Source organism: Chrysochloris asiatica, unplaced genomic scaffold (genome assembly GCF_000296735.1).
Source record: "Chrysochloris asiatica unplaced genomic scaffold, ChrAsi1.0 scaffold00004, whole genome shotgun sequence".
NCBI classification, from domain to species: domain Eukaryota; kingdom Metazoa; phylum Chordata; class Mammalia; order Afrosoricida; family Chrysochloridae; genus Chrysochloris; species Chrysochloris asiatica.
The window spans coordinates 22,971,788-22,999,590 of NW_006408522.1; the positions used below are offsets into that span (position 1 = coordinate 22,971,788).

The 27,803-nt window shown below is 39.3% G+C and overlaps 1 protein-coding gene across 2 annotated transcripts in view; it reads left to right on the top strand.

The window, feature by feature from the left end:
- The first annotated feature begins 2,774 nt into the window (after positions 1-2,774).
- Positions 2,775-27,803, top strand: part of TRPM7 (transient receptor potential cation channel, subfamily M, member 7) — a 150,426-nt gene continuing 125,397 nt past the window's right edge. Inside the window, exon 1 of one of the 2 annotated variants that reach the window (XM_006831653.1) lies at positions 2,775-3,059. In XM_006831653.1, coding sequence (XP_006831716.1) covers positions 3,057-3,059 — 3 coding nt within the window. In that variant the 5' untranslated portion in view covers positions 2,775-3,056. The remainder of the gene's footprint in view (positions 3,060-27,803) is intronic. The other variant, XM_006831654.1, reaches the window with a different exon arrangement.

Here is a 27,803-nt window from a genome sequence, read left to right on the forward strand (position 1 = left end):
AAGATTTACAGCCTCAGAAACCCTATACAGGGTTGCTATGAGTCAGAACCAACTCATCAACACTTAGTTGTTTATTGTATAATCCAATATATAATTTGGCTGAATGGTAAACTCCAGAAATAGCTTCAGTTCCAAGTTCAAAGGATATCTTAAGAGACAGTCCTAGGGGATTCCTCTGGTCTTTACTAGTCCAGTTGTTGCTGTTGTTGTTAAGTGCCGTGGAGTGGTTTCGACTCATAGTGACCCTATGTAAGGTTTATGAGGAGCAACTAGTGGATTTGAACTGCCAGTCTTCCAATTAGCAGTCCAATGCTTATCCGATAGCACCATACCAGGACTCCATTACATCTGTACTTTTTTAGGAGTTTGAATGTTGTTGTCTATTTTTCTCAAGGAACTCTTCTTGTGTCACATTGACACCAACCCAGCTAGGGAGTACTTGTGTCAGAAACAAAATGGTCCGTCTCAGAGTGTACTTGTCTCATCGTGTCTTAGTTATTTGATAAACTTTGTCTGTACCTTCTAGTTTATAAATTCCCTTCAGGCAGGCACTGTGTAGGCTCAGTTGATACCTGGAAGATAATAAATATTTATAGAATGCATTAATAAATTAGTCAAAATCCCTACCCCAAGGGACTAACAACTTAGTAGGAAAGGTGTGACATATATAATACAACAATATTTTTAACCTTGATCCTTCTGCCAGATGGGGAAAGAATACACAATATTTGAATATTGTTCTGAAGCATGGTCAAAAGTTGCTAGGGAAAACAATGGGTGAATGAATTGTGTTGGAAAGAAGAGTCTACTTCAGTCAATTGTGGGTCAAACTTTTAAGAGTGTATAATTATGCTGAGTGGGGGGGAAAAAAGAGCACACAATATATGATCCCATTATACGAAACTCTAGAATATGCAAACTAATCTGTAGTGATAGAGACCAGACCAATTGCCTTTGAGTCAATTCAGATGCAAGGAAATCCCATGTATGTGTGCCAGAGTAGAACTATGCGCCATAGGGTTATCAGTGTGAGTTTTTGGAAACAGATTATCAGGTCTTTCTTCCTAGGTGCCTCTGGGTGGATTGGAATTACTAACTCTTTGGTTAGCAGTCCAGTGCATTAATCCTTTGCATCACCCAGGGACTCCTTAGTGACAGGATGGAGGGATTACAAAATCCAGGAGGAAGCTTTGCAGTGATGGATATGTTCACTATTTGGATTGCGAAGATGATTTCAGGGCTTTACACATATGTCAAACTTAACAAATACATATTTTAGATATGAAGATGTAAAAATGTATTGCTGCAAAAATCACAGAAATCTTCATTAAACAAGATATCAAAATGTGAAGTTATTTATTTATTTATTTTTTTTTTTTGCATATCCTCCATCTATGCCTATACACTTCTGAAGGCAGTGTGTAACCCTTTCCCAAAGAATTCTGGCTCTTCTATTTATACCACATCAAAATGGCAGCTTTGGCAACCTTGAAGGACTCAAATTGTGGTCCTTTTCAATGTTCTTTGAGTTTGGGGAACAAAAAGAAGTCTGAAGAGGCAAGATCAGAGCTGTAGGGTGAATGGAGTAAGACTTCTCAACAATATTCTCTAAAACAGGTCTTGCTATCCTTGAAGAATTAGCAGGTGCATTGTCATAATGGAAAACATTGCCTTGGTGCAATTTTCCTGAACTTTTTCTCACCAATGAAGTTTTCAGTTGTCTTAAAACTTCTTCCTAGCAAGCTCCCATGATTATCTTGTGTCCTTTGAGAAACCCTGTCAAGATTATCCCTTAGGGATTCTCCAAAATAGCCATAACCTTTCTGAGCTCACCTCTCTGCCTTGAATTCATTTCTGAGGTCTTCCTGCTCTTACTTAAAATGTTTGTTTGATCCATCTAAACATTGTTGTTTTATATGTAGTGTTGTTCCTAAGCGCCATTAAGTCGGTTCTGACTCATAGTGATCCCACATAAAGGTTCTGAGAAGCAGCTGGTGAATTTGAACCTCCATCCCTGTGGTTCAAACAGACCTTGCATTTGAGTCGTTATCCTACAGCGCCACACCAGGACTCCTTTATGTGTGGTGGCGGTCAAGCGCCAAGTAGTCGGTTCTGACTCACAGCGACCCCCGTATAGGGTCTCCGAGGCTGTAAATCTTCACCGGAGCAGAAAGCTCTATCTTTCTCCAGCGGAACTGCTGGCAGTTTCGAACTACTGACATTGAGAATAGCAGCCCAATTCGTAACCACTACGCTACCAGAGCCCCTTATGTGTCTATAGACGATCTCATTGGAAGTAAAGTCCAGTTAAAACCCAAAGAGCTGTAACTGACAAAAATCCTAAATGCATGATTTGGGGTAAGAAGACAGTTTCTCATTTTGAACATGGAGAGTAGTATTTAAAGCCGCCACCCTGTCTGAGACACAGCGAAGAGCTTGAGAAATGCTGCTTGAGAGTGCCGTGCAGAGGCTAGGCTAGGCCCAGTTAACCGATTTGAGATCATGCTGCAAATCCAGCATGGACCCAAGCCGCCTAGAACCTTAACTCAAATACTCCTTCTTCAGATTCTCCCAAGCGAGCAGAGGGAAACGTTTGTGGAAGTCCCGCCTAGGTATCCAATAGCGACCTGGGAACACCCCACCCACACCAGGAAAGAGGGTGGGAAGAGGCGCTCGTGCCCGGCGCGTGCGCGCGGCTCTTAAGGAAGAGGCCTGGAAGTGAGGGAGCGCGCGCCCTTCACGTGACCTGGCCCGCGGGCGGTGACGCACACAACGCGCCCCTCACGTGGTCTGTCTGCAGCCCCGTCGCCGGCGGAGGCGGGCGCGGGCGCGTCCCTGTGGCCAGTCACCCGGAGTAGTTGGTCGCACAATTATGAAAGACTCAGCTTCTGCTGCTAGCGCCGGAGCTGAGTTAGTTCTGAGAAGATTTCCTTGGGCAGTCCTTGTCCGGCGGCTTCTCCTGCCGCCTCCGGAGACGCTTTCCAATAGATGGCTACAGGCCGCGGAGGAGGAGGAGGTGGAGTTTCTGCCCTTCCGGAGTCCGCCCCGTGAGGAGAATGGTACTGGACCCACGCAGGCCGGGCGGGCTGTGTCTCTGGGGTTGCGGGCAGGGAAGGGGAGGACCGGAGAGACAAGTGTGTGTGTGTGGGTGCTGTGTTCCTTGGGGCTAAAGATCATCGAATTGCTTAGAGACTTCCGGAGTTGTCCTGGCGGGTCGGGTGTGCAGTTCGTGGTGAGGGGCGGGAAGCAGGTGGCAAATCTGGCACGACTGTCGGTCTTGGGAATCTCCCTAGCGGAGATCCGGCTTCAGCGAGGCCCCTCGAGGCGGCAGCGGCGCGTGAGCCAGGGAATACCTGGCTGAGCCAAGCGGCCGCAGCGCACCAGACGCAGGGCTCAGCTTCCAAGCTCTGCACCTCCTGAGAGCGCGGTCCCCTGGCGCCAGTGGCTGCCAGATAAGGGAGCCAAATGCTCAGCTCAAGTTCAGGATGGAAAGGAGGGATTGGAAGGGAACAAAAAAGGTTTTGGAGCTGTGCCTTGTTTGCCGCGCAGCGGGTGCTCTACAGGTACATTTCCCTTGTGGAGTCAAAGGGGAGGGGTTTGACGATATTGACTGTAGGTCTGGTTTGGAATTTTCTTTCACAAGAATTAAAGGATTTCATTGGGGTGCTGCTGTAGGTACCAAAGCGATGTGTTGTCAGGATATATGTCAAACTACCTCATGTGTTGCCCTAGAGAAGGGCTTAGTCGTATATTTCAAACTGCAGCGTAAGGAGGAGAGGGCAAGCGGTGCATTGCAGCTCTTGGTACAGTCAAGAGCCAAATTCAGATTTCTTAAAAAGAGAATTTAGATCAGGGACATGAAAAGCAAGATACATAGTTCTGATCGGTACTTAAACTTGATAAGCTTTGTGCAAACAATTCTCCCTCTGCTGGAGTTTGGCAGGTTTATTTTTCTCTGGAAACCAATCCAAGTGCCTGACAAAACTGAAAGCAGGGTTTTCTTTATACTACAAAGTGGTTATACTCTGACTAAATATTGTATCGTCCACTATATTCCGTCTTCTTCTTTGGGAAAATCAGTAAAAAGAAATGGGTTGTTAAGTTCCTTTACCAACGCTACATTTTAAAATTTTTACTTAAAAATGAAATTGATTTAAGGGCGTCTATTTTGGGACGAAAAGTTGAACTATAGTGCCTTTTTGTTTTTTGTAAAAACAAACCATTAGTACTGATTACTAGCGATAGTTGTTCCTTTTTTAGAAGATAACTAGTATGCATTTGAAGTTATTTCAATATCTGAATCGTTAGAATATGATCCATCAATTTCAAGGCCATTTATCCCCAGCTTTTCTTAGAACAACCATTGAAAGTCTAATTTCTTAGCCTTACTTACCTCCCCTTCTCAAATCCAGCCTCTTACTTGAATGTCTTGGTGTCTGCATATTTTGAAATTCAGACTTCAAAAATTGTGTGGTCTAAATGTCTTTTGCCTTTCGCCCTTCCATTTATGTTGTCTTTTCTTTCTTTTTCTTTTTTTTTAATAGCAGATGTGCTCCCTCAAACAATGTCTTCATAAAGTAGTTTTGGTTCTTGACACATTATAGATACTCAGTATTGGTTGAACTAACTCTTAAAATTTATAGACATGTTAACTCTTAAGGCTATTGATTCTGCAATGTGAAATTCTCACTTTAAAAATTGAAATTAAGAGTCTGACTTTATATTTTATACTTCTTGAGTTCTGACTCTTAATAAGTTGTATGACTTCCTTGACAGTTTCTAATTAAATTATAGTGAAACGGGTGGATAACCTAACAACCTTGGTTATTCATTCAATAATGATAATCTGTTTTGTTTCCTCAATTTTAGGTCAACATCGAGATATAAAAGTTTGTTACTTGTATTTTTAGGCTGTATTATTTCTAAGGCATTTGCTTCTGGGGAACATTTTCTATTTTGACACTCAAACAGACCATATAGATTTTTTAGTGTGTTTCAAAAAGCTTTGAAACTATGTAGCCACTGACTACAAAAACATACAAAAAACAATATTAAGAAGAGTAAGAAATTGAGGTAGAGTAAAATTTTGTAAAGTCTGCTATGTTTACTGGAAATACTTGTTTTTCTTATTTGATAGTCATTGATTTTGTTGTTGTTAAGTGCCATCAAGGGGAATCTGACCCATAAGTTACCCTGTATAGGGTTTCCAAGGAGTGGCTAGTGGGCTTGAATTGCCGACCTTGTGATTCAGACCATTGCATTTACCCACAGTGCCACTCCAGGAGTCCATCATTGATGTAGTGTTTAATATATTCCGAGCACTGTGCAAGGCTCAGAAGCAGCTAAGATATGTTAGGCAAGTGCCTTATTTTCGGACAGCTAGGATCAGCACTGGACTGATAAACACAAGGTCTGCAGTTGAAACCCTTGTGAACCCTATAGAGGTGGCTGAGTCGGAACTGACTCAACAACAAACAGTATTGTAATAAGTCCTAGTGTGCAGTTGTACGATAAGCACAAGACCACAAGGTCAGTTTGAACCACAATGCTGGTAGTTCAAACTCACCAGGCACGCCTCAGAAATATATACAGGGTTGCTATAAGTTGGAACTGACTCAGTGGCACTTAACAACAACAGCAAACACAGTATTTGAATGATAGTGAGTTATGGGTTACAGCAGTGGACAGCTCTTTTTTTTTTTTTTTTTCTCAAGAAAAGGCCAAGTCCACTGCCACTGAGTTGATTCAGACTCACGGTGCTGAAGGATAAACCACAAGTTCAGCATTTCAAATCTACTAGCCACTCCTTGGAAACCCTATACAGGGTCTCTGTAAGTTACAATGTTCTTGACGGCACTTAACAACAACAAACAACAAAGAGACCGTATAGGACAGAGAACTGTTCCATACAGTTTCAGGCTGTAAATTTACAGGAACAGATAGTCTCATCGTTCTCCCCCAGAGCTGGTGGTGGATTCAAACTGTCTACCCTGTGGTTAGCAGCCCAACACTTAACACACTGTGCCACCAGGGCTCCTTGAACAACTCATGGTGGTGGTGAAGTCAGTTCTGACACATAGTGACCCTGCATATGGTTTCCAAGGCTGTAAATCTTTATGGGAGCAGAAAGTCTCATCTTTCTCCCATGGAACAGCTGGTAGTTTCGAACTGCTGACCTTGAGGCTAGCAGCCCTACTCATAACCACTACGTTACCAGAGCTCCTTGGACAACTCTTACTTGTAATTTAATGTTTAAGTAAATTTACCCTCACTTTGAAATGATTGAAACAACTCACAACACATAATTTTATTGCAATCACGGTCACTTGCTGCATGTGCTATTTTAAATAATTGAAAAGGCCTTATCTTGCACTACAGTAATGCTAAATTACACACCTGTTTCAGCTTACGTACAAATTCTGCTTAAAGGCTTACTTGGGAACTAATTTTGTTTTTAAGCAGGGGACTGCCTGTACTTATAAAAGACTTACCGGTTTACTTGTGCATTGGTAGATGCATACATTACTTCATAAAACTTGTAGTGAATGTTTGCTGTGTCTCAGGCATGCAAGGATAGTGTGGTATTGCATGATTTCACTATGCAAATACAATGTAATCAGGGAGAGAAAGAGTCCTGAGTAGGGTTGCAAGGGAGCCAATAGTACAGGTGTGTTTTGTAGAATCAGAAGAAACTGAAATTCACATTGAGATAGACAGGGCAGTGATTTATTAGATTTATTCTGAAGGAACCGAGCTTTAGAAGAGTGTCTTTAGTTTGTTCTGGGAACTACTGTGTAAGTATTGTACATAGCTTGAAATGAGTATAGTATGGGATAATGTATTGGAGTGTTGTAAAACTACAGATTTCTGAGGTCACTATAGTTTATGCACAGGAGTTTGGATTTTATTCAGGAGATGTTGAGGATCCATGTATGAAAGATGGATTGGTGTGTAGTTAAGCTGAAAAGAGAAACATATAAGGAGGAGGATGTTAGAAGACTGAAAAAAATATTGCTGTTATTGTTAGGTGCCATCGAGTTGGTACCAACTCATAGCGACCTTAGGCACAGCAGAGTGAGACACTGCCTGATCCTGGGCCAACCTCACTATCGTTGCCCATGATGCTTGAGCCCATTGATGCTGCCACTTTGGCAATCCATCTCCCTGGGGATCTTCTTCTTTTTCTCTGGCCCTCCACCTTACCAAACATGATATCCTTCTCCAGCGACTGGTCCCTCCTGACAATATGTCCGAAGTGTGAGAGATGAAGTTTGGCCATCCTGGCCTCCAAGGAACACTCTGGCTGCACTTCTTCCAGCATAGATCTGTTGGTTCTTTTGGCAACCCATGGCACTTTCAATATTCTCCTCCAACACCATAACTCAGAAGCATCAATTATTCTGTGGTCTTCCTTATTCACTGTCCAGCTCTCGCATGCATATGAGGTTATTGAAAATACCATGGCTTGGGTCAGGCGCACCTTAGTCTTCAAGCCGACATCTTTGATCAAAAGAGGAAGACCCCCAACGAGATGGATCGGCCAGGTGGCATCATTGACGGACTCGGGGGTGGCAGCGGTGGTGAGGTTGGCCCAGGATCAAGCATTGTTTCGTTCTGCTGTGCATGGGGTCGCTATGAGTTGGTTCCGACTCGATGGCACCTGACAACAACAACAACAAGTGAGGATATTGAGGGCCTAAAGTAAGAAAGGGGGAGCATGTTGACTCTGTAGTATAAGCACTGGACTTTGAGCCACAAGATTGGCAGTTCGAACCCACCTGCCACTCCCTGGGAGAAAGATGAGGCTTTCTACTTTTCACAAAGATTTACAGCCTCAGAAACATACAGGGTAGCTAGCTATGAGTTGGAACTGATCGGCGGCTTGTAACAACAAGATGAAGTAGTGGTAGAAAAGAAGGAACAAATTGAGTTGTTTGTAGTTGTTGTTTAGGTGCCATTGAGTCGGTACCAAATCATAGCGACCCTGTGCACAACAGAACGAAATACTGCCTGGTCCTGGGCCCGTTGTTGCCGCTACTATGCCAATCCACCTCTTTGAGGCCAGTCACCTTTTATGCTGATCCTCCGCTCTACCAACCATGGTGTCCTTCTCCAGGAACTGGTTCCTCCTGATAACATGTCCGAAGTATGAGAGATGAAGTTTCGATATCCTGGCTTCTAAGGAGCATTCTGACTGTACTTCTTCCAATACAGATTTGTTTGTTCTTTTGACTGTCTGTGGTACTTGTAATATGCTCCTCCAGCACCATAACCCAAATGCATCAATTCTTCTATGGCCTTTCTTATTCATTGTCCAACTTTCACATCCATATGAGGCTATGGAAAATACTATGGATTGGGTCAGGTGCACCTTAGTCTTCAAACAGACATCTTTGCTCTTGAACACTTTAAGGTGGTCTTGTGCAGTAGATTTGCCTAATGCAATACGTTGTTTGGTTTCTAGACTACTGTTTCCATGAGTGTTGATGGTTGATCAAATCAAAATGAAGTCTTTGACAACTTCAATCTTCTCTCCATTTAAGTGGATGTTGCTCATTGGTCTTGTAAAATTCTGTCATGTGATCATCAGCTTTGTTTCTGTTTTAAGGCTCCAGTGGTGAGGATTTTTGTTTTCTTTGTATTGAGGTGCAACCCAAACTGAAGGCTGTGGTCTTTGATCTTCATCAGTAAGCACTTTAAATCCTCTTCTCTTTCAGTAAGCAAGATTATATCAGCTGCATATTGAAGGTTGTTAATGAGTCCTCCTCCAATCCTGATGCCACATTTTTCTTCATATAACCCAGCTTCTCGGATTATTTGCTCAGCATACAGAGTGAATAAGTATGGGGAAAGTATACAACCCTGACACACACCTTTTCTAATTTTAAACTTTTCAGTGTTCCCTTGATCTGCTCAAACAACTGCCTCTTGGTCTATGTACAGGTTATTTTGAACACAATTAAGTATTCTGGAATACTCATTCTCCGCAATGTTGCCCATAGCTTGTCATGATGCACACAATCAAAAGTCTTTGTATAATCAAAAAGCACAGGTAAAAATCTTTTTGCTGTTCTCTTCCTTACAGCCAAAATCCGTCTGCATCATTAGTGATACATTCCTTGTTCCACATTCTCGTCTGAATCTAATTGAGCCTCTAGCAGTCCACTGTCAGTGTAAGGTTGCAGCTGTTTTTAAATTATCTTTAGCAAAGTTTTATTTGCTGAGGTATTAATGATACTGTGTGATGATTTCTGCATTCTGTTGGGTCACCTCTCTTTGAAATAAGAACAAGTACAGATCTCATTCAATCAATTGGCCAGGTAGCTGTCTTCCAAGTTTCTAGATAATAGATAAGAGAGTGCCTCCAGTGCTGCATCAGTTTGTTGAAAGATTTCAATTTGTAGTCCAACAATTCTCAGAACCATGTTCTTTGCCAATGCCTTCGCAGTGCACCTTAAACTTTTTTCAGTATCATTGGCTCTTGATCATGTGTTACCTCTTGAAATGGTTTAACATCAGCCATTTCTTTTTTAGTGCAGTGACTTTGTATTCCTTCCATCTTTTTTTTTTTTTTAATGTTTTATTGTGTCCTCCCATCTTCTTTTGATTCTTTCTGCATCATACAATATTTTGCCCATTGTTATTGGTGTTAAATGCCGTTGAGTTGATTCTGACTGAGCGACATTCCGTAGGGTTTCCGAGGAGTAGCTGGTGGGTTTGAATTGCCGACTGTATGATTCACAGTCCAGTGCTGATCCTACAGTCCCACATCAGGAGCCCATAATATCCTTCAGTATTCAAAGTTTAGGCTTGAATTTGTTTTCAATTGTTTTAGCTTGAGAAATGCTGAGCTTTTGGTTTTCTAACTCCAGGTCTTTGCACTTTTCATTATAATATTTTGCTTTTCTTGATGTCATCCTGCAACTCTTCTGGTTTTTGGTCATTAGTGGTCTCATGCTTCAAATCTGTTTTTGAGATGATCTCTAAACTGTGGTGGGATATGTTCAAGGTCATATATTGGCTCTCATGTACTTGTTTTAATTTTCTTAAGCTTTAGCCTGTACTTGCATATGAGAAATTGATGGTCTGTTCCACAGTCTACCCCTGGTCTTGTTTTCCACAGATGTAGTCAGTTTGATTTCTGTGTTGTCTTTTATGTTATTTTAAAAAGGTATTTGCACTGAAGAAGTCATTGGTCTTGTAAAATTTTGTCATGCGATCATCAGCATTGTTTCTGTTTTAAGGCCATATTTCCCAATGACTGATCCTCCTTCTTTGTCTCCAAATTTTGCATTCCAATCTCCAGTAATTATCAATACATCTTAATTGCTAATTTTTTTTATCAATTTAAGACTGAAAAAGTTGGTAGAATTCTTCAATGTCATCATCCCAGGCTTTAGTGTGTAAATTTGAATAATAGTTGTATTAAACTGATCGTCCTTGTTGGGATATGGATATAATCATAGACAGCTTTGTATTTCAAGATAGATCTTGAAATGTTCTTTTTGATAATGAAGGCAATACCATTCCTCTTCAATTTATCATTCCCCACATAGTAAATCATGTGGTTATCAGATTCAGAATGGCCAATGCCAGTCCATTTCAGCTTACTAATGCCTACGGTATCGATGTGTGTGTGTTGTATTTCATTTTTGACAACTTCCAATATTCCTAAAGTCATACCTCATGTATTATTCCATGTTCCAGTGATTAATGGATGTTTACAGTTGTTTCTCCTCATTTTGAGTTGTACCTCATCAGCAAGTGAAGGTCCCAAAAGCTTTACTCTGTTTGCATCATCATGGTTGACTCTACTTTGAGGCGTCAGCTCTTCTCCAGCTGTCTGATGAATGCCTTCCAACCTGTGGGGCTCATCTTACAGCACTACATCTGACAATATTCTGGTGACAGTATCTGACAATATTCCACTGCTTTTCATAAGGTTTTCAGTGACTAATATTCGGAAGGAGTCCATCTCTCTCTCCTTCCTAGTTAGTATATAAGCTCAGCTGAAACCTGTCCACCATTGGTGATCCTGCTAGTATTTAAAGTACAGATGACATAGCTTCCAGCATCACAGCAATATGCAAGCCACCACAGTATGACAAACTGACACTAAGCACTCTTAACATAAATCAGTACTATCAGCACCCCTAAAATTAAATCATTCCTTATATCAATATTACATTTCTTAATTTTCTTTTTTCCCCCCAGTTGCTTTCTTTGAATCAGGATCATGCTCATAGATGTTGTTGTCGTTATGTGCCGTGGAGTTGGTTCTGACTCATAGCGATACTGTACAGGGTTTCCCAGGCTATAAATCTTTATGGGAGCAGAAAGTCTCATCTTTCTACTTTGTAACAGCTGCTAGTTTCGAACTGCTGATCATGAGATTAGCAGTCCGATTCGTAACCACTGCACTACCAGAGCTCCTTATGTTCATACATGTTGTTGTTGTTAAGTGCCATGGAGTCGGTTCCGACTCATAGCGACCCTACACAGGGTTTCCGAGGCTGTAAATCTTTACAGGAGCAGACCGCCTCATCTTTCTCCCACAGAACCACTGGTAGTTTCGAACTGCTGACCTTGTGGCTCGCAGCCCGATTCGTAACCAGAATTTGGGTAATGTATCTTTCAATCTCTAAGTCACCTCTTTTTGTTTATGTCTTTTAATTTGCCATTTATTTGTTGTGGGGGCGGGGACCCAGGTCATTTGCCTGGTAGAATTCTCAGTTTGGAGATTGTTGAATATGTTTCTATAACATATGTTTCTATAACATGTGTAACACATTCTCTGTGTTTTCTGGGAATTGGTATTTAATCTACAGTTTATCAGATTTTAGTGTGATATTTTGATAAGAATACTTCGTAGCTAGTATAATGTACTGTTATTGTGTTCCTTTAAGAGACACATATTGTTTGTCTGGTTGTTTTTCTTTATAAGATATTGAAATTGACCAGTGGGTTCATGTTGTCAGTCCCTGGTCTCACACTTAATTTCTGTAGTAACCATTGATGATGATTAATCTATTATTTCATTTGAAATAATGAAATATTTCATTATTTCTCCTCCTTTGTTCACTAAAAAAAAATTTAAGTTTGTTGTTGAGACTTTATACAGCTCATACATCTATAATTGATTACATTCTTCAAGTTGTATAACTATTCTCACCCTCCTTTTCAGAGTTGTTCCAACCCTATTACCCTAAACTCACTGCTGTCTAAATTACCTATTTAATCTTTCAAGTTGTTTTTGTCAATTTGATCTTCCGCTTTCTCTGTTGGGGAACCCTTCAGCATATGAGTAAATTTTAGTCCTTTTTAAAATTTTTTAATTCCAGTTAACCAGTCCAGTTGCCATTGAGTTGGTTTTAACTCCTGGAGACCCCATGTGTGCAGAGTAGAACTGCCCCATAGGCTTCTAAAGGCTGTGACCTTACAGCAGCAGATCACCAGTCCTATCTTTTCAGGTGTTTCTGGATCAATTTGAACTGCCGACGTTTTCATTTGTCAAACTCTTAATGGATTACATCACCTGGGACTGCTATCTTAAATTACTGCTCCGTGCATGCCTGTTCTAAGGTTGGCACCTGGAGGCAAAATTAAGAATGGTTGAGAAGTTTATGGATATGAGCATCCTTTGACTATTTATGTGGATTTGAAGTGAGTCATTTATGGAATTGATGCAAAAGAACTTGGGTATGTGTCACTTTCAAAGCTGCTTTGCAATTATTAAATTAGTTTGAATATGAATTAAATGTCTAAAGAATAGAATCTCTTCTAGCTTATTTGCTAAAAATATGATTGGTTTGGGGCAGGGAAACTAGAGTATTGGGAGAAGAATAACAACATAATTAAAGACAGTGTTGACACATTGTGATAAATGTGTGAAAATTGTCAAATGGTAACCTAACTTGCCATTTAAATTTTCACCAAAAAGTCAGTAAAAATTTTTACAGTGGTGCTAATTTGATTTGTCTTTTAAGATACCCATGATTCAGTTCAACTTGGATTTAGAAAATTTTTTTGAATCTTTTTAACCTGTGGTTTTGGTGGTGTGTGTTTTGTTTTCTGGCCATTTTAGAGGTTTTAGAACATTGTTAGAAATTTTTTATGTGGAGGTGAGCATAATTGCTCACCTGAGCATTTTTGTCAAGTTACAATCTTTTGTGAACATCAATGTTACCTTGTTTGTAAAAGACAAAACATACCTTTTTTCCTCTACTTGACTTCAGGAGCAGCCCTAGTAGTATAGTCTGTAACACACTACTTGTTCCTCCTAGCATAACTGTTGTTGTTAGGTGTCATCAAGTTGACTCATAGAGACCTATGCACAGCAGAATGAAACACTGCCTGGTCCCACGTCATCCTTTCAGTTGTTATTACGTTTGAGCCCATTGTTTTTGTCACCATGTCAGTCCATCTCATTGGTTCCTCTTTTTTTATTACTCTCCACTTTACTAAGCATGATGTCCTTCTCCAGGGACTTGTCCCTCCTGATAATATGTACAAAGTATGGGAGACGAACTCTCAGCATTCTAACTTAGAAGGAACACTCTGGCTGTTCTTCCAACACAGATTTGTCTTCTGGCTGTCTATGTATAATATTCTTCTCCAACACTAATTCATATGCATCAATTCTTCATCAGTCTTCCTTATTCATTGTCCAACTTTTACATATATAGGAGGCGACTGAAAATACCATGACTTAGGTCAGGCGCACCTTAGTCCTCAAAATGTTATCTATGCTCATTAAAGTGTTAAAACTTTAAGAAGAGGTCTTTTACAGAAGATTTGTGTAATGCAGTACAAGCTTTTGATTTCCTGACTGCTTGCTGCTTTCAGGAGTGTGGATTGTGGATCCAAGCAAAATGAAATCTTTGATAATGTTAGTCTTTTCTCCATTTATTATAATATTATTTATTGGTACAGTTGTGAGGATTTTTCTTTTCTTTACTTTGAGGTGCAGTCTATTCTGAAGGCTACAGTCTTGATCTTCATCTATAAGTATTTTAAGTCCTCTTTGTTTCCAGCAAGCAAGGTTGTATCATCTGTATATAGCAGATTATTAATGAGTCTTTCTCCAATCTTGATACCATGTTTTTCTGCATATAATCCAGTTTCTTGGGTTATTTCCTCAGCATACAAATAGAATAACTATTTGTTACAACCCTGGCACACAACACAGCCTTTTCTAATTTTAAGCCATTCAGCATCACCTTGTTTTGTTTTAACGACTTGGTCTATGCACAGGTTCCTCCTGAGCACAATTAAGTGTCCTGGAATACCTACTCTTTGCAATGTTGTCCATGTTTTGTCATGATCCACACAGTAAAAAGTCTTTGCATAGTCAGTTAAGCACAAGTAAATATCTTTCTGCTAGTCTGCTTCCCGCCAAGATCCATTTGACGTCAGCAATGTAAACATGTTAATAACATAACACCTTAACGCTCCAACTTTCAGACTTCTGAAAATGCCAACTTTGGGAATCCTAGTTCTACATGGAAAGTAAGGAAAAAATGTTTTGAGCCAAGCTGTTCTCAGGCTATAGCAACCTTGAGACTAGAGTTCACTGATTGAAATTGTATGCAAAGTGAAATAAAACAGACTTAACCATCGACTTTCCTTTAACAGTTTGGTAGTACAGTGGAAATTATAGAAGGAAAGTTATCTGGAGAATATAATTTATCAGTGGATTGGATAGGGCTGTAAATTACCCTTTTGTATGGGAAGCAGTAGTCTTTCCCGTCTTCATTTGTGCCTCATGGGGCATATATTGCCCACCAATTTCAGCCTGAGGTTTTTTTGGGAAACTGCTTACCCAGTTGTGGTATGTGCTGCTGCTTGGTGTTAACTGTATAACTGAATCTGAAGAAATGGGCCTCACCCCAACAGTCCTGCCACCAGAATCTACTTGGGACCTATGTGTCTGACATAATTGTATAAAGATCCATATCACCTCATTTTTTCCCTTGTTGATGTCAGCTTATCTTCCATTACTGAAAACACATGGTATTAACAAAAATTTTAAAGCAGAAAATAATTCCTCTTGAGTGTGTAGACTTTAGACTGACAAATTTTTATAATATTTGCTAACATGTATTAGCATTTAGTTGTGGCCATTGTTCTAAGTGCTTTCCATATATCAACTCTTTAGCCCTCAAGAAAGTCCTATGAAATAGGCACCTATGCTGTCTCCATTATTTATATAAGGAACAGAGATGCAAACTAACATATACAATGTCACTTGGCTAATTAGTAGTAGATTAAGTGTCTACCTGCAAACTGTAGAAACTTGAAGAAGCATTTTGATATTCAGGGGCATGTGTTTGAGGTCTCAGATGATGGGTGTCATATTAAATAGAAAAATTGTCATTTTTAAAGATATGCTGTTAAAAAATTTATTATAATACATTTTCTTTAAGTGATATGGAATCTAATGTTGTTGTTGTTAAGTGCTGTTGAGTCAGTTCCTAGTCATAGTGACCCTGTATAGGGTTTCCGAGAAGCAGCTGGTGGGTTTGAACTGCTGACCTTGTGGTTCACAGTCTAGTGCTGATCCTACAGTTTTTAAGAACTTTAAAAACAACAAAAGAAAGCTGTCGCCATCCAGTTGATTCTGACTCAGTGACTGTAGGGTATAGTAGAACATCTCCATGGGGTTGCTAAGGCTAGAATCTTTACAGATTGTTACATCTTTCCTCCCACAGAGTGATCGATAAGTTTGAACTGCCAGCTTTCTAGTTAGCAAAGTGCTTAACCACTGCACCACCAGGGTTTCATAGTAGAACTTTAGGACAGGATAATGACCTTAGGCTAATACACTTGGCTGTTGACCTAAACTTTAGAGGTTTTAGTCATGGGGATTTTACTTCTGAAAAATCAGTCATTGAAAACTATATGGAGCACAGTTCTACTCTGATACACATGGAGTTGCCTTGAGTCAGAATTGATTCCATGGCATTGGTTTAGGGCATGTCTGGAGTCCTGGTGTGGTGCTGCGGGTTAATGCATAGGACTGAAAGGTTGGTTTAAACTGCAAGGTCAGTGGTTCAGACTCACCAGTCACTCCTTGGAAACCCTATACAGGATTGCTTTGAGTCAGAACTGACTCTAAGGCACTTAACAACAACAACAATTCACAACTCAGTTGTATATATTTCATTTTGACAAAATAAAGACTTAACAGACTGATGAGCTCCTTTGCTGATTGGAAAGATCATTAACTAAACAAAATAGATTTCTGTGATGGCTAGAAGTCTCCAGGCTAAACTTTAATATGCATTTATTTCAATAAACTCCCCTTTCATTCCTTAATCCTACTTTAGTTTGGTCATGAATAGATACTTGGTTTTCTTTTAGTTGAAATAATTAAGGTTTTGGATTTATATTAAAAATACAGATAATTATCATGAATTTATCAACAAAGTACTGTCACATTATTTGAGGATGGAGAATACATTGATGTGGTTTTCTCACAATAGGAATGCCCATGTTTTCTGATGGAGGATGTCTTAGTATTTTTTTTTTAACACCACTTCTCTTTTTCAGTTTAGTTTCTGTGGCATTTGAAAACATATCAATGGTCATGAATTAGATGTATGTGATGAATCTCTTGCTTTGGGAAAAAATGGTATGTTGCTAGTTAAAACAGAGCGAGGAATAGAAGTGAAGAATTTATACTATTTAACTGCAAGTTTGCAGTATTTAAAAATAAATATATATAATTTTGAGGTCTTTGGTAACTTTTTATGGTGTTCATATGTATAAAACAATATGGTGTTGTTTTTAAGTGCCATTGAGTCAGTTCCTACTCATAGTGACCCTGTAAATCCGAGGCTGTAAATCTGTGCAGAAGCAAAAAGCCCATCTAGCATGAAAACAATATATAGAGCATAATTTAACACATATTTAATAGTTACCTTAAGAAACAAAATATTACAGATAAAATTGAATCCCTCTATGTATCCCATCAATATCCCATTGCTCTTTCCACTTTCATGAACAGCTATCACCTTAAATTTTGTCCTTTTTCTTTTTTGATAACACAAAGGACCTTTATTGACTACATTGGGAAGTGAAAGAGAGGTCTTAACTACAGCTCCCCCTCCAGGGGCAGACGCCAGAAATGCAGTTGCAGTCCTCCAAAAATAAAAGCCCCTTGCTTTGTAGTGTTAGCCCATATAGTAGATATAATACATTGTGTGTATTCACATATATGTACATATGTGTGTATATATGTATATATATGTGTATATATAATTATGCACATCTTTTTAAGGAATTGTCGTGATTTGATGTTATCTGATACTGGTGGTATTTTATGGACATAGGCTTCAAAAAATTTTTTTTTCCCCATTGAAATTAAATTTTAAGGATTTGTACATATTGATGCATGTAGGTTGACCACATGCCTTTTCACTACTGTGTATTATTACATGAGAATGCTATATTGTTTTCCATTTACTTGTTATTGAGCCTTATGTATTGAATTGTGTCCCTTAAAAATATGCTTCAACATGGCTAGGCCACAGTTGCCAGTATTGTGTTGTACTCCTCCATTGTGTGATCAAGTGCTATGTTGTGAAGTGTTGTAAATCTTGATCTTTATTGTGCTAATGAGGCAGGATTGTTTGTTGTTGTTAAGTGCCATGGTGGAGTCAGTTCTGACTCATAGTGACCCTCTATAGGGTTTCTGAGGAGAGGCTGGTGAGCTTGAACCACCGACCTTACTGTTCAAACGACTTTGCAGTTCAGCGCTTTAACCTATAGCACCACACCAGGACTCCAAGCAGATCACATATGGTGACTTTCCCTGAGGTCTGGCCTGTATCACCTTTTATCTTACAAGGCATAAAAGGAAATAGAAGCAAGCAGAGAGAAAGGGAGCAGAGTTTGACCTTTGGACCTAGGGTCCCTGGGCTGAAAAATCTAGACCAAGGGGGGAGTGATGCCAAGACAAGTGGAGATCTTTCAGAATTGCTACTGTCATCTGAAAGGAGATGTTGAAAGGACACGTGGATCTTCCTCCAGAACCAGTAGAGAGAGAAACGTTTCCTCTATAGCTGTTGTTCTGATTTTGGATTTGTAACCTCCCAGACTGGGAGGGAGTAAACATCTGTTTTTTAAAACCTACTCATACATAAGTGTTACTGTATTTCTGTTATAGTAACATTAGATATTTAAGACAGCTGTTTAGATTGGTTGGTTGTTTTTGCAAATAATGCAGCATTCATGTATGTATCATCTTATGTTCAAATGTGAGAATTTTTCTAGAAGATAGATCTACAGTGAAATTGCTGAGTCATAGAGTTCTTATGTTATGCTGTGGGATAAACACTTGACTGCTAACCACAAGTCAGCAGTTCAAATCCATCAGTTGCTCCTCAGAAATCCTACACAGGGTCATTATGAGTCGGAATCAACTCAATGACTCTTAACAACTTTATAGATAAGCCAACATATTGATCAAAGTAGTTGTGCAGTTTACACTCCCAGTGAGAGTACATGGTTTATTTTTTAATTTTTTATTTGTTTTGCATCTTTCCCACCACTTGTGTAGTTGGTCAGGTTCATTTATTTTTCTAGATTTCTCTGAAATGGTATTTCATTGTTTTAATTTGCTTTTCCCTGGCAACTAATAAGGTTGAATATCATTTCAAGTTACATGGTTTTTGACATGGTTACCTCCTCTCTCTGGCAAATTGCTTTTTCGTATTCTTTGCTCAGTTGGATTACTTTTTATTATTTATTTGTGGAAATTCTTTATATATTCTGAACACTGATCTATTTTTTTTGGTGGGATGGGTAAGGAGTGAGGATTAGGTTTGGGACTATGGCTAGGTCTTGGCTAGCACTTGTTGTTAAGTACTATGGAGTCGATTCTGACTCATAGTAACCCTGTACAGGGTTTCCAAGGCTGTAAATCTTTATGGGAGCAGAAAGCTTCATCTTTCTCCCGTGGAATGGCTGGTAGTTTCGAACTGCTGAACTTGAGGTTAGCAGCCTGATTTGTAACCACTATGCTAGGGCTTTGTTTATTATTAGGGTTATGATTAGGACTACGATTAGTGTTGGGTAAGAGTTGCAGTAGGGCTAGGAGTTAAAGCTTAGCCTAGTTTTTAGGGTTATAATTAAGTTTATTTATATTATATTATTTTTCTTGAAATCTGTTCATGTCTTCATTTGATAGAAGTTCGTTTTACTTTGTGGGCTTTGTTGTTGTTGCAACGTTATCTGTGGTCCTCTATTTTCAGTCTTACAGGTGTGTTTTACTTTGTGTGCATCTATAGCTGGGTTTAGTCTAGGTGATACTGTCATGTGTGTTAGTCTTAGACTAATGCTCTTGGTTCTCTGTCCAAAGAACTCCTTTAACAGTTTTGTAAGATTGGTCTGGTTTTTACAAATTCATTTCTGTTTGTTTGAAAATGATGTAATTTTGCAGTCATAATTGATGAGTTTTGCTGGATATGATTCTTGGTTGGCAATTTTTTCTTTTAGGTTTATACATGTCATTCCATTTTCTTCTTGCCTGCATGGTTTCTGCTGAGAAATCAGAGCTTAGTTCTTACTTGTTGTTGTTAAGTGCCGTTGAGTCAGTTCCAACTCATGGTGGCCCTGGATAGGGTTTGCAAAGAGCAGCTGGTGAGTTTGAACCACCGACCTTATGGTTCAAACCAACCTTGCAGTCCATTGCTTATCCTACATTACCACAGCAGGCCTCCTGAGACTTATTACTTCTTTTTTTATAAATAACTTTTCATTTCTTCTGAGCTACTCTCAGGATTGTTTCTTTGATTTTGAAAAGTTTGATTATGTTGGAGTATACCCTCTTTGGAGTTCTGCTGGTGGATGTGGTAGAGACCAAAAGTGTTTGTGTAGTACAGTTCAGGTCGAGTTCTTGCACTTCCAGAAACAGAAGTGCTATGCTAGACACCTGACACAAGACAGAGCAGACGCTGCACAGGAGGGGTGCCACTGGCAGCTGGATTGGTGAGAATGGGGACTGGATATACCCCATCTACCAAGAGGACACAGGTACAAGGAAACTCCACTCCCTTACTACCAGCCTCCAGTTGCATCCTGCACCTGCCTACAGGCTGCCATATCAACAGCTGCTGCCCAAACTTAAGTTGCTGCCAACCCACAGGTTGTCTGTTTTTCTTCTCTCACTGCTCCTGTTCAGCTTCCTCTTCCTGTTGGCCCTCAGCCCACCTCTGCCGCATCCTCTGATGCTCAGGGTTCCAGGATCACTACCTGTATGTGTTTCACGTGATTGCCCATGTCTTTGTTGTACAGGGTTTATGCCAGTGCTTTTGCATACTCTGCTGTCTTGATGCCCTGGCAGATACTGATCTTTTGTTGTTTTTTGTGCTGCAAATACATTCTCCTACTTGTAGCATTTTCTTTTTCTTTTTCCACTTTGTTTTTCTTCCCTTCCCTGCTGTTGATGGATGTGCTGGTGGTGAAGTTCTGTCAGTTGTTTCCAACTCATAGCAACCTTGCTTCCAAGGGGTGGCTAGTGAGTTTGAACTGCTGACCTTGTGGTGCAAACTGATCTTGTGGGTCCATTGCTTATCCTACAGTGCCACACCAGGACTCAAAAAAAAGAAAAAAAAATGGAACGCTTCACAAATTTTAGTGTAGTAATTATCAATTAAAAAAATATTTTCCTGTATTATTTAAAAAATAAATCCTTTACTATTCTGAGGTCATAAAGTTATTCTTTCTTTTTTTGTAGACGTTTAAGGTTTTTCTGTTCATATTTTGACTGTAATCCATCTAATAATCATTTTTACATAAAGTGTGAGATACGGATACCCAAGTGTCTTTCTATTTATTTAATATTTCTTTTCTTTCTCATTTAATATGTTAACGATTCTAAGCTCTTTATTGTTCTATTATCTGTGTCGGAATGAGGGGGCTTCAAAAAGTATGTGAAATAATTCCATTATCTTCTAATAACATTTTCAATGAACTTTTTGAAGCCCCTTATATTTTTTTGATATTCAGATAAAATTTACTGATGTAGCACGAGATACTTTGAATGTTTGATTCCCGTATCCCATCAACATTGTCATTTATAATTTTGGAAAGATGAGTTTTGATCCCTTTTCACTTTCCTAATAATTTTTCATTTTAAAAGCAATTATTGTATTTAAGACTTTACGTAAAATACCTGAAGAAAAAATTACTTCAGTATGTTATCAGGAGGAGCCGGTCTCTGGAGAAGGGGATGACATCATGCTTGGAAACGTGGAGGGTCAGTGAAAAAGAGATGAGATGGATTGATATAGTGGCAGCAGCAGTGAAATGAGGCGTAGCAATTAGGAGTACAGCGCTGGGCCAGGCAGTGTTTCATTCTGATGTGCATGAGTCGAAAGTGACCTGATGCCACCTAGTAACAGTAGCATACGGTGAAATTGAGGTTGACTGTGATTTAGATTCAGTGTGCCTAATCTTCACCTAAACTCTTGGTGTGGTACTGTAGAATCAGCACTTGACTGCAAACCACAGGCTGGCAGTTCAAATCCATCAGCTCCTCCTAGGAAACAATGTACAGGGTCATTATGCGTCAAAACCAACTGGAAGGCACTTAACAATAAGAAGTCTTCAATTATTTAATCTCTTGTACTCCAGGATATGGTATGATAGCAACTGTTTCTATTTCTCTACATTAAGCATTTAGGGCAGTAGTACTTGTTTGTTGTTGTGTGCCATCGAGTTGGTTCCGACCCATGACAACCCTGTGTGGGGTTTCCAAGGAGTGGCTGGTGAGTTTGAACCGCCAACCCTGAGGTTCCAACCAACTTTGTAGTCCAGCACATTAACCCACAGTGCAACATCAGGACTCCATATAGGGCAGTAATGGACTGTTAAACAATTGGGGTAGCTTTCACCCTGAGATCAGCAGGAAAGCAGAATGGGCAGATGAAAAGGTTAGATGTAGCAGGACTCTCTTTACAAACATGGTCATGATTTGTACTTGATTCGATTGAATTTTTTTAACAGGTTAAACCTTTTTTTTTTTTTTTAAACCAAAGTTGGCATCATTGTCATTCCACAGAAGCTTTTCAGTATTGTCTCTGAAAAAATACATGTGCTGCTTAGAGGGTTTATATCTGTGTTACAGTAATTATAGTACTGTAATTATTAGTTAATTAGTTAAGTAATTAGCAGTCAATTAACAGTATGAATGAAACTTTAGAGTAGGACCTGGAAGAGTGCCAGAAGGTCGAATGAATTGGACCCTTATAGAAGGCTGAGAATACTATAAACAAACAGCTTATTTTAACATTTCCTTTAGACTAGTCTTAATTTTGTCTTTATCATTGTCTGTCAAACTCTTCTTCTACAGCAGACAGTAGAAATCTCTGTTCAGTAATTTTATCATTAACTGAGTTGGTTGGCATTAATCCAATATATGCACAGTTCATGGGTTTACTAGAGACTTGGGCAGAGTAAAAGCATGCAGAACTTAGGGTTCTCTTTCTGGTAATTTTGTCATCACTTTCTAGATATTGTGGTTGCGCTGGACCTTGTATTCTTGTTTTTCAAGCAAATAAGAGTTCTCTTGGAGTTTTAGCTGCTCACTTTGAATAGTAGTAGTGTAATATGAACTATATACCAGCATACCAAGCAGATCTACCCTAACCCAGGCCTGTTCATTTCCTCCTCCTGACTAGTTACAGAGAACTTCCTGTTTGGGTCTAAGTGTATTTCAAGAGATGCAAAGCAGCAGAAGCCATAGGAGAAAAGGTAGCTTTGAAACTAATGAATCTGTTTATCAAATTGGTAACAAAACCCAGTAGGCAGAACTATGACTGGTAAATGGGTCTTTATTGTGTGTGCTAGGTGAGATGGACTCAGATAAGATAACAGTTTTATGATTCGTAGTCCACTGGCCAGGGACTTGTTAAGTGCCATTGAGTCAATTCTGACCTATAGTGACCCTGTATAGGGTTTCCAAGGAGCAGCTAGCTATCAGGGACTTAGAAATAACAAAATTGGAAAATTGACGTTAAGGAGCTCTAAAGAGAAATAAGTGGATGAACCTTTTGGAATGAGCTATGGATTTGTTTTCTAGAGCTGCCATAAACAGTTACCACACACTGGGTGGCTTAAAACAATAGAAACTTACTCTCTCATGGTTCTGGAGTCCAAAAGTCTGAAATCAAGGTGTTGGCAGAAATGGTTCTTTTTGGAGGCTCTGAGGGAGAATCTTTTGCATGTCTCCTTCTGGCTTCTGGTGGCTGCCAGCAATTCTTGGTGGTCCTTGGCTTGTGGACGCCAGTCTCTGCCTCTGTCTTCATATGGCTTTCCTCTACATGGGTGTCAAATCTCATTCTTTATACTAAACTGAAAACCAACCCCTTACCATTAAGTTGGAATTCTCTTATAAGGACACATAAATTTAGGATGATCCTACCTTGAAATTCTTAACTTAATGACATCTGCAAAGACATTGTTTCCAAATAAGGTCACATTCAGTTATGAAGTTTTAAGACTTGACCACTGCAGGTTAATGTGTTGGAATGCAAGGGATGTTTGAAGTGCAAACTCGGCAGTTCAAGTTCACCAGCTGCTCCCCAGAAACCCTATACAGGGTTAATGTAACATACCATTTTATTTATTTATTTTGTATGTGTATATGGAGCCCTGGTGTGGTGCTGTGGGTTAATGTGCCAGACTGCAAAGCCGTTTGAACTGCAAGGTTGGCGGTTCAAGCTCACCAGCTGCTCTTTGGAAACCCTATACAGGGTCGCTATGGGTTGGAACTGACTTGATGGCACGTAACAATATATGTGTGTGTGTGTGTGTGTGTGTGTGTGTGTGTGTGTGTGAATTGAGTGATGGTTTAACAGAGCAGATCCTCAGTGTTACATTCAACAAATCATATGTTTCCTTTGATCTCAGTGATTGCAGTCCCCTCACTGGAATATCACTTATCCCACTTCCTCCCTTTGTTTCTTGCTTCCATCTCTCTTCCTTTTCCCCACGGTTCTGAATTTGTCCTTAGGAAAATGCTGCTCTTTTAATCTCGAATGGTTGACCATTCTATATAGTATCTTACGTAACTAAATGTATTTATGTATTTATGAGGCAAAAATAATTGATTTCTACATAAATTACCTTTTTAGGAGTCTTTATTTTATTAAATTTTTTTTCACCACCAACACCTAGGCAGAAAGGCTGCTTTGCTTCTAATTTATTTGGAGAGTGGGGTCTAGTTTGAAGGTTGTTTATACCGTGGTTGGTAGTGGTTGTATGCCATCAAGTCAGTTCTGATTCATAACGTTGCTGTATAGGGTTTCCAAAGCTATTCATCTTTATGGGAGCATAAAGTTTCTTCTTTCTCCCTTGGAGAGGCTGGTAGATTCGAACTGCAAGGAGCTGCTGACCTTGCTGATAGTAGCCCAATTTGTAACCCATTATGTTACCAGTTCTCCTTTGTTTATACTGTGTATGTCCCTTATTGTTAGACTGATGGGAGGATTTATATTTATGGATTGTTTAAGTGATAATAATAATTAATGCTGTTGAGATTTTACTGTTGACCATGCATTGCACTAAAGCAGTTTACACGGATCATTTTGTCTTCAGAGCAACATTGTAAGCTAGGTAGTATTATTATTATTCTATTTTACAGATACGGAAGCAAAAAGAAGGCCAGAAACGTAAACTTGTTCAAGTCTGCATATAAATAACAGAACCGGGAAAAGTGACTTCAGAATCTATTCTTTGTTAACCACTGAAGATCATCAAATGAGCTTTATGGTCCTTTCCTGTGTTAACATTTTGAGATTATTCTTAGTTTTTATGTTACCTGGAACATTAAGTTTAGGAATTTTCAGATTGGTGTTTGTAGTTTGCCACCTCTTGGTAAAATTTGGTAATGCAGCCTTAAATTTATGTTGAATTAACAGTCTTGAATTAAATTTATGTTGAAATAAGCACTTGACTGAAAACCACAAGGTCAGTAGTTAAACCCACCTATCATTCCTTGGAAACCCGATACAGGGTCACTGTGAGTTGGAACCAACTTGACAGCTCATAACAGCAACACGGAGCCCTGGTGGGGCTCCATATGATAAGCACTGGACTGCGAACCACAAGGTCAGCGATTCAAACCCACCAGCTGCTCCTCAGAACCTATACTGGGTTGCTTGAGTTAGAACTGACTGAACAGCACTTAACAAACACCTACAATACCTATCAAAAGAGGGGGAAAAAGATAAAATTAATAATTTATTTCCTTGCTTGTTTGATTATTTATTTATAATAAGTCTGGGACAGTTTTAATTGGGTAACTGGTAGCAGGGCAGAGACTCAGAATCACAAAAACTCCAAAAAGTTGTTTATCATTGGGTGGGATTTACAGCTGGGATTCATGAAGCCAGTTCCTAATGTAACAAGTTAAGCCCATAAACAACAGTGTATGGGGAAAATAAGAAGGGGCTTCAAAAAGTTTGTGGAAAAACAGAATTGAGAGATAATAGAATTTTCTCATGAACTTTTTGAAGTGCTCTTGTACATTCACAAACAGAATAAAAGGCAGTATGTCCTTGAAATAAACAGAATTGAAGAATGTTAGTGAAGAGAGAGGGATAGCAAAACTTCTGCCTTTGCAGTTGCATGCACCTTACTCTTGTCAGTAAAATTATTGGCATGTTGTTGGAGATTGTTAATTCAGACAGACCTTCATTATACTTATGTGTCCAGAGTGTCATTTTAAGGCTGATGAAACTTGTTTCTGTACTATAAGCCCACTAAGCTAAAGAGACTGCCTACGAAGCAGTTAACGGTACCACTGGTGTTCCATCTGTTTAAAATTATCTGGGTCCATGAAAAGAAACTTGTGCTTCACCAGGAAGAGAGGAAAAAGGCCAAAACATTAAAAAAAAAAAAAAAAATTGTGAATGGGAAATCATTGTAAAATATAAAATAATATTTTTTTATAAAGAAAACTTTGACCCTTATGTACCAACCAAATGTCTGGTCTAGCAAATAATGTTGGTCCTAGATTATTTATGATTATTTATTCATTTGAAATCAAAGCAAAACAAAAAAATAGTAAAACATAAAGATAAATTAATGTTTTATATTATATGCTGTTAAGTGCAAGTCAGTCTGACAGAATGACAGATGAGTGTTGACAACATTAAGTAATGTTGCCTAAACAGTTGACATTATAAGTTTACCAGGTTGTCAGCAAAATCGAGAGGAAGTTAAACAAAGTTAAGCAAATGTTAGATACTCATGCATGCCACTAGTGTTTCAAATACTAGCCCAGTCACAGTTGGTGAACAGTTGTCAGCAGAGTTTCCAGACTAAGATATATCAGAAAGAAGGTCCTAGTGGTTTTCTCCTGGGGGAAAAAATGTGCCAGTGAAAACCTTAAGAATAGCCATGAGGGGGAAAAAAAAGAAAAGCCATGGAACATTGTGTGATACAGTGTCAGAAGGTAAGCCAAGCCCCCTGAGGTACTAAGGCACTTAGGATACGACTGGTGAAAAGCCACTTCCTCTAAGTAGAGTCAACTTTAATGATGTGGCTGGAGTAAAGCATCATATTTGCTGATGCGGCATAACTCAAAATGAGAGGTAAATAACCATTAATAATTGGAATGTGGAATGTACAAAGTATGAATCCAGGAAAATTAGAAGTTATCAAAGCTATATGAAATATATCAATGAATACCCAAGGCATTGGCAGCTGAAATGGACAGGTAGTGACCATTTTGAATGAATCAAGAATGACAAAGAAGAATGGCATTGCATTCATCATCAAAAAGAACATTTCAAGATATATCTTGAAGTACAGTGCTGTCTGTGGTAGGATTGGTGTCTTTTATCAGTGCTTGAAATCTTTTAAAATACTGTCTCTGCCCATTCTGACCGTCTTTTAGACCTCTGTTCAAACATACGTTTTCATCTCTGTTGTTAGTTACTTGCTAGTTGGTTCCAACTCACAGATAAGCAAAATGAAGCAGAACGAAAAGCTGTTTGATTCTGTACCATCCTCAGTAGTCCTTGAGGTTAGCAGTCCAGTCCTTATCCTACAGTGCCTCACCAGAAAAATAGAAGTGTGAATTCAAAGTGTTGACTCTAAGGAAAAGGTCCTTCTTTGTCTCTTTTGACTTCTTGTAGGTGCCAGCCATGTCCCTGAGTTTCTGATGCATCTGCATCTATCATCACATGGCTTTTGTCTTTACCCTTTGTGTGTCTCACTCTGTCTCTGGTGGTGATGGTGTCCTGTCGAGTCAGTTCCAACTCAGTGTAACCCTGCATAGGGTTTCCAAGACTATAAATCTTTACAGGAGCAGAAAATCTCATTTTTTCCCACAGAGCTTCTGGTGGATTCTAACTACTGATCTAGTGGTTTAGCAGCCCAATCAGGGCTGCTGTTTATGTTGTTTTTAAGTGCCATTGAGTTGGTTCCGACTCATAATGACCCTGTATAGGGTTTCGGAGGACTGACTGGTGAGTTTGAACCACCAACCTTGTGATTCAAATTGGCTCTATGGTCTAGTGTTTATCCTACAGTGTCACACAAGGACTAGCATGCTTATATAAGACCATTCAGAAAGGATTCAGTTTTGGGCCCACTCAATTCTGATATGAAGTCAGTGTGGAGCTGTAGAATAATCACTGGACTGCAAACGCACCAGATTGGTTGGTTGTTTTTGCAAATAATGGCAGCATTCATGTATGCATTGTCTTTTGTGAGAATTTTTTAGGAGATGTATCTACAGTGAAATTGCTGAGTCATGGAGTTTTGATGTGGTGCTGTGGGATAAACAC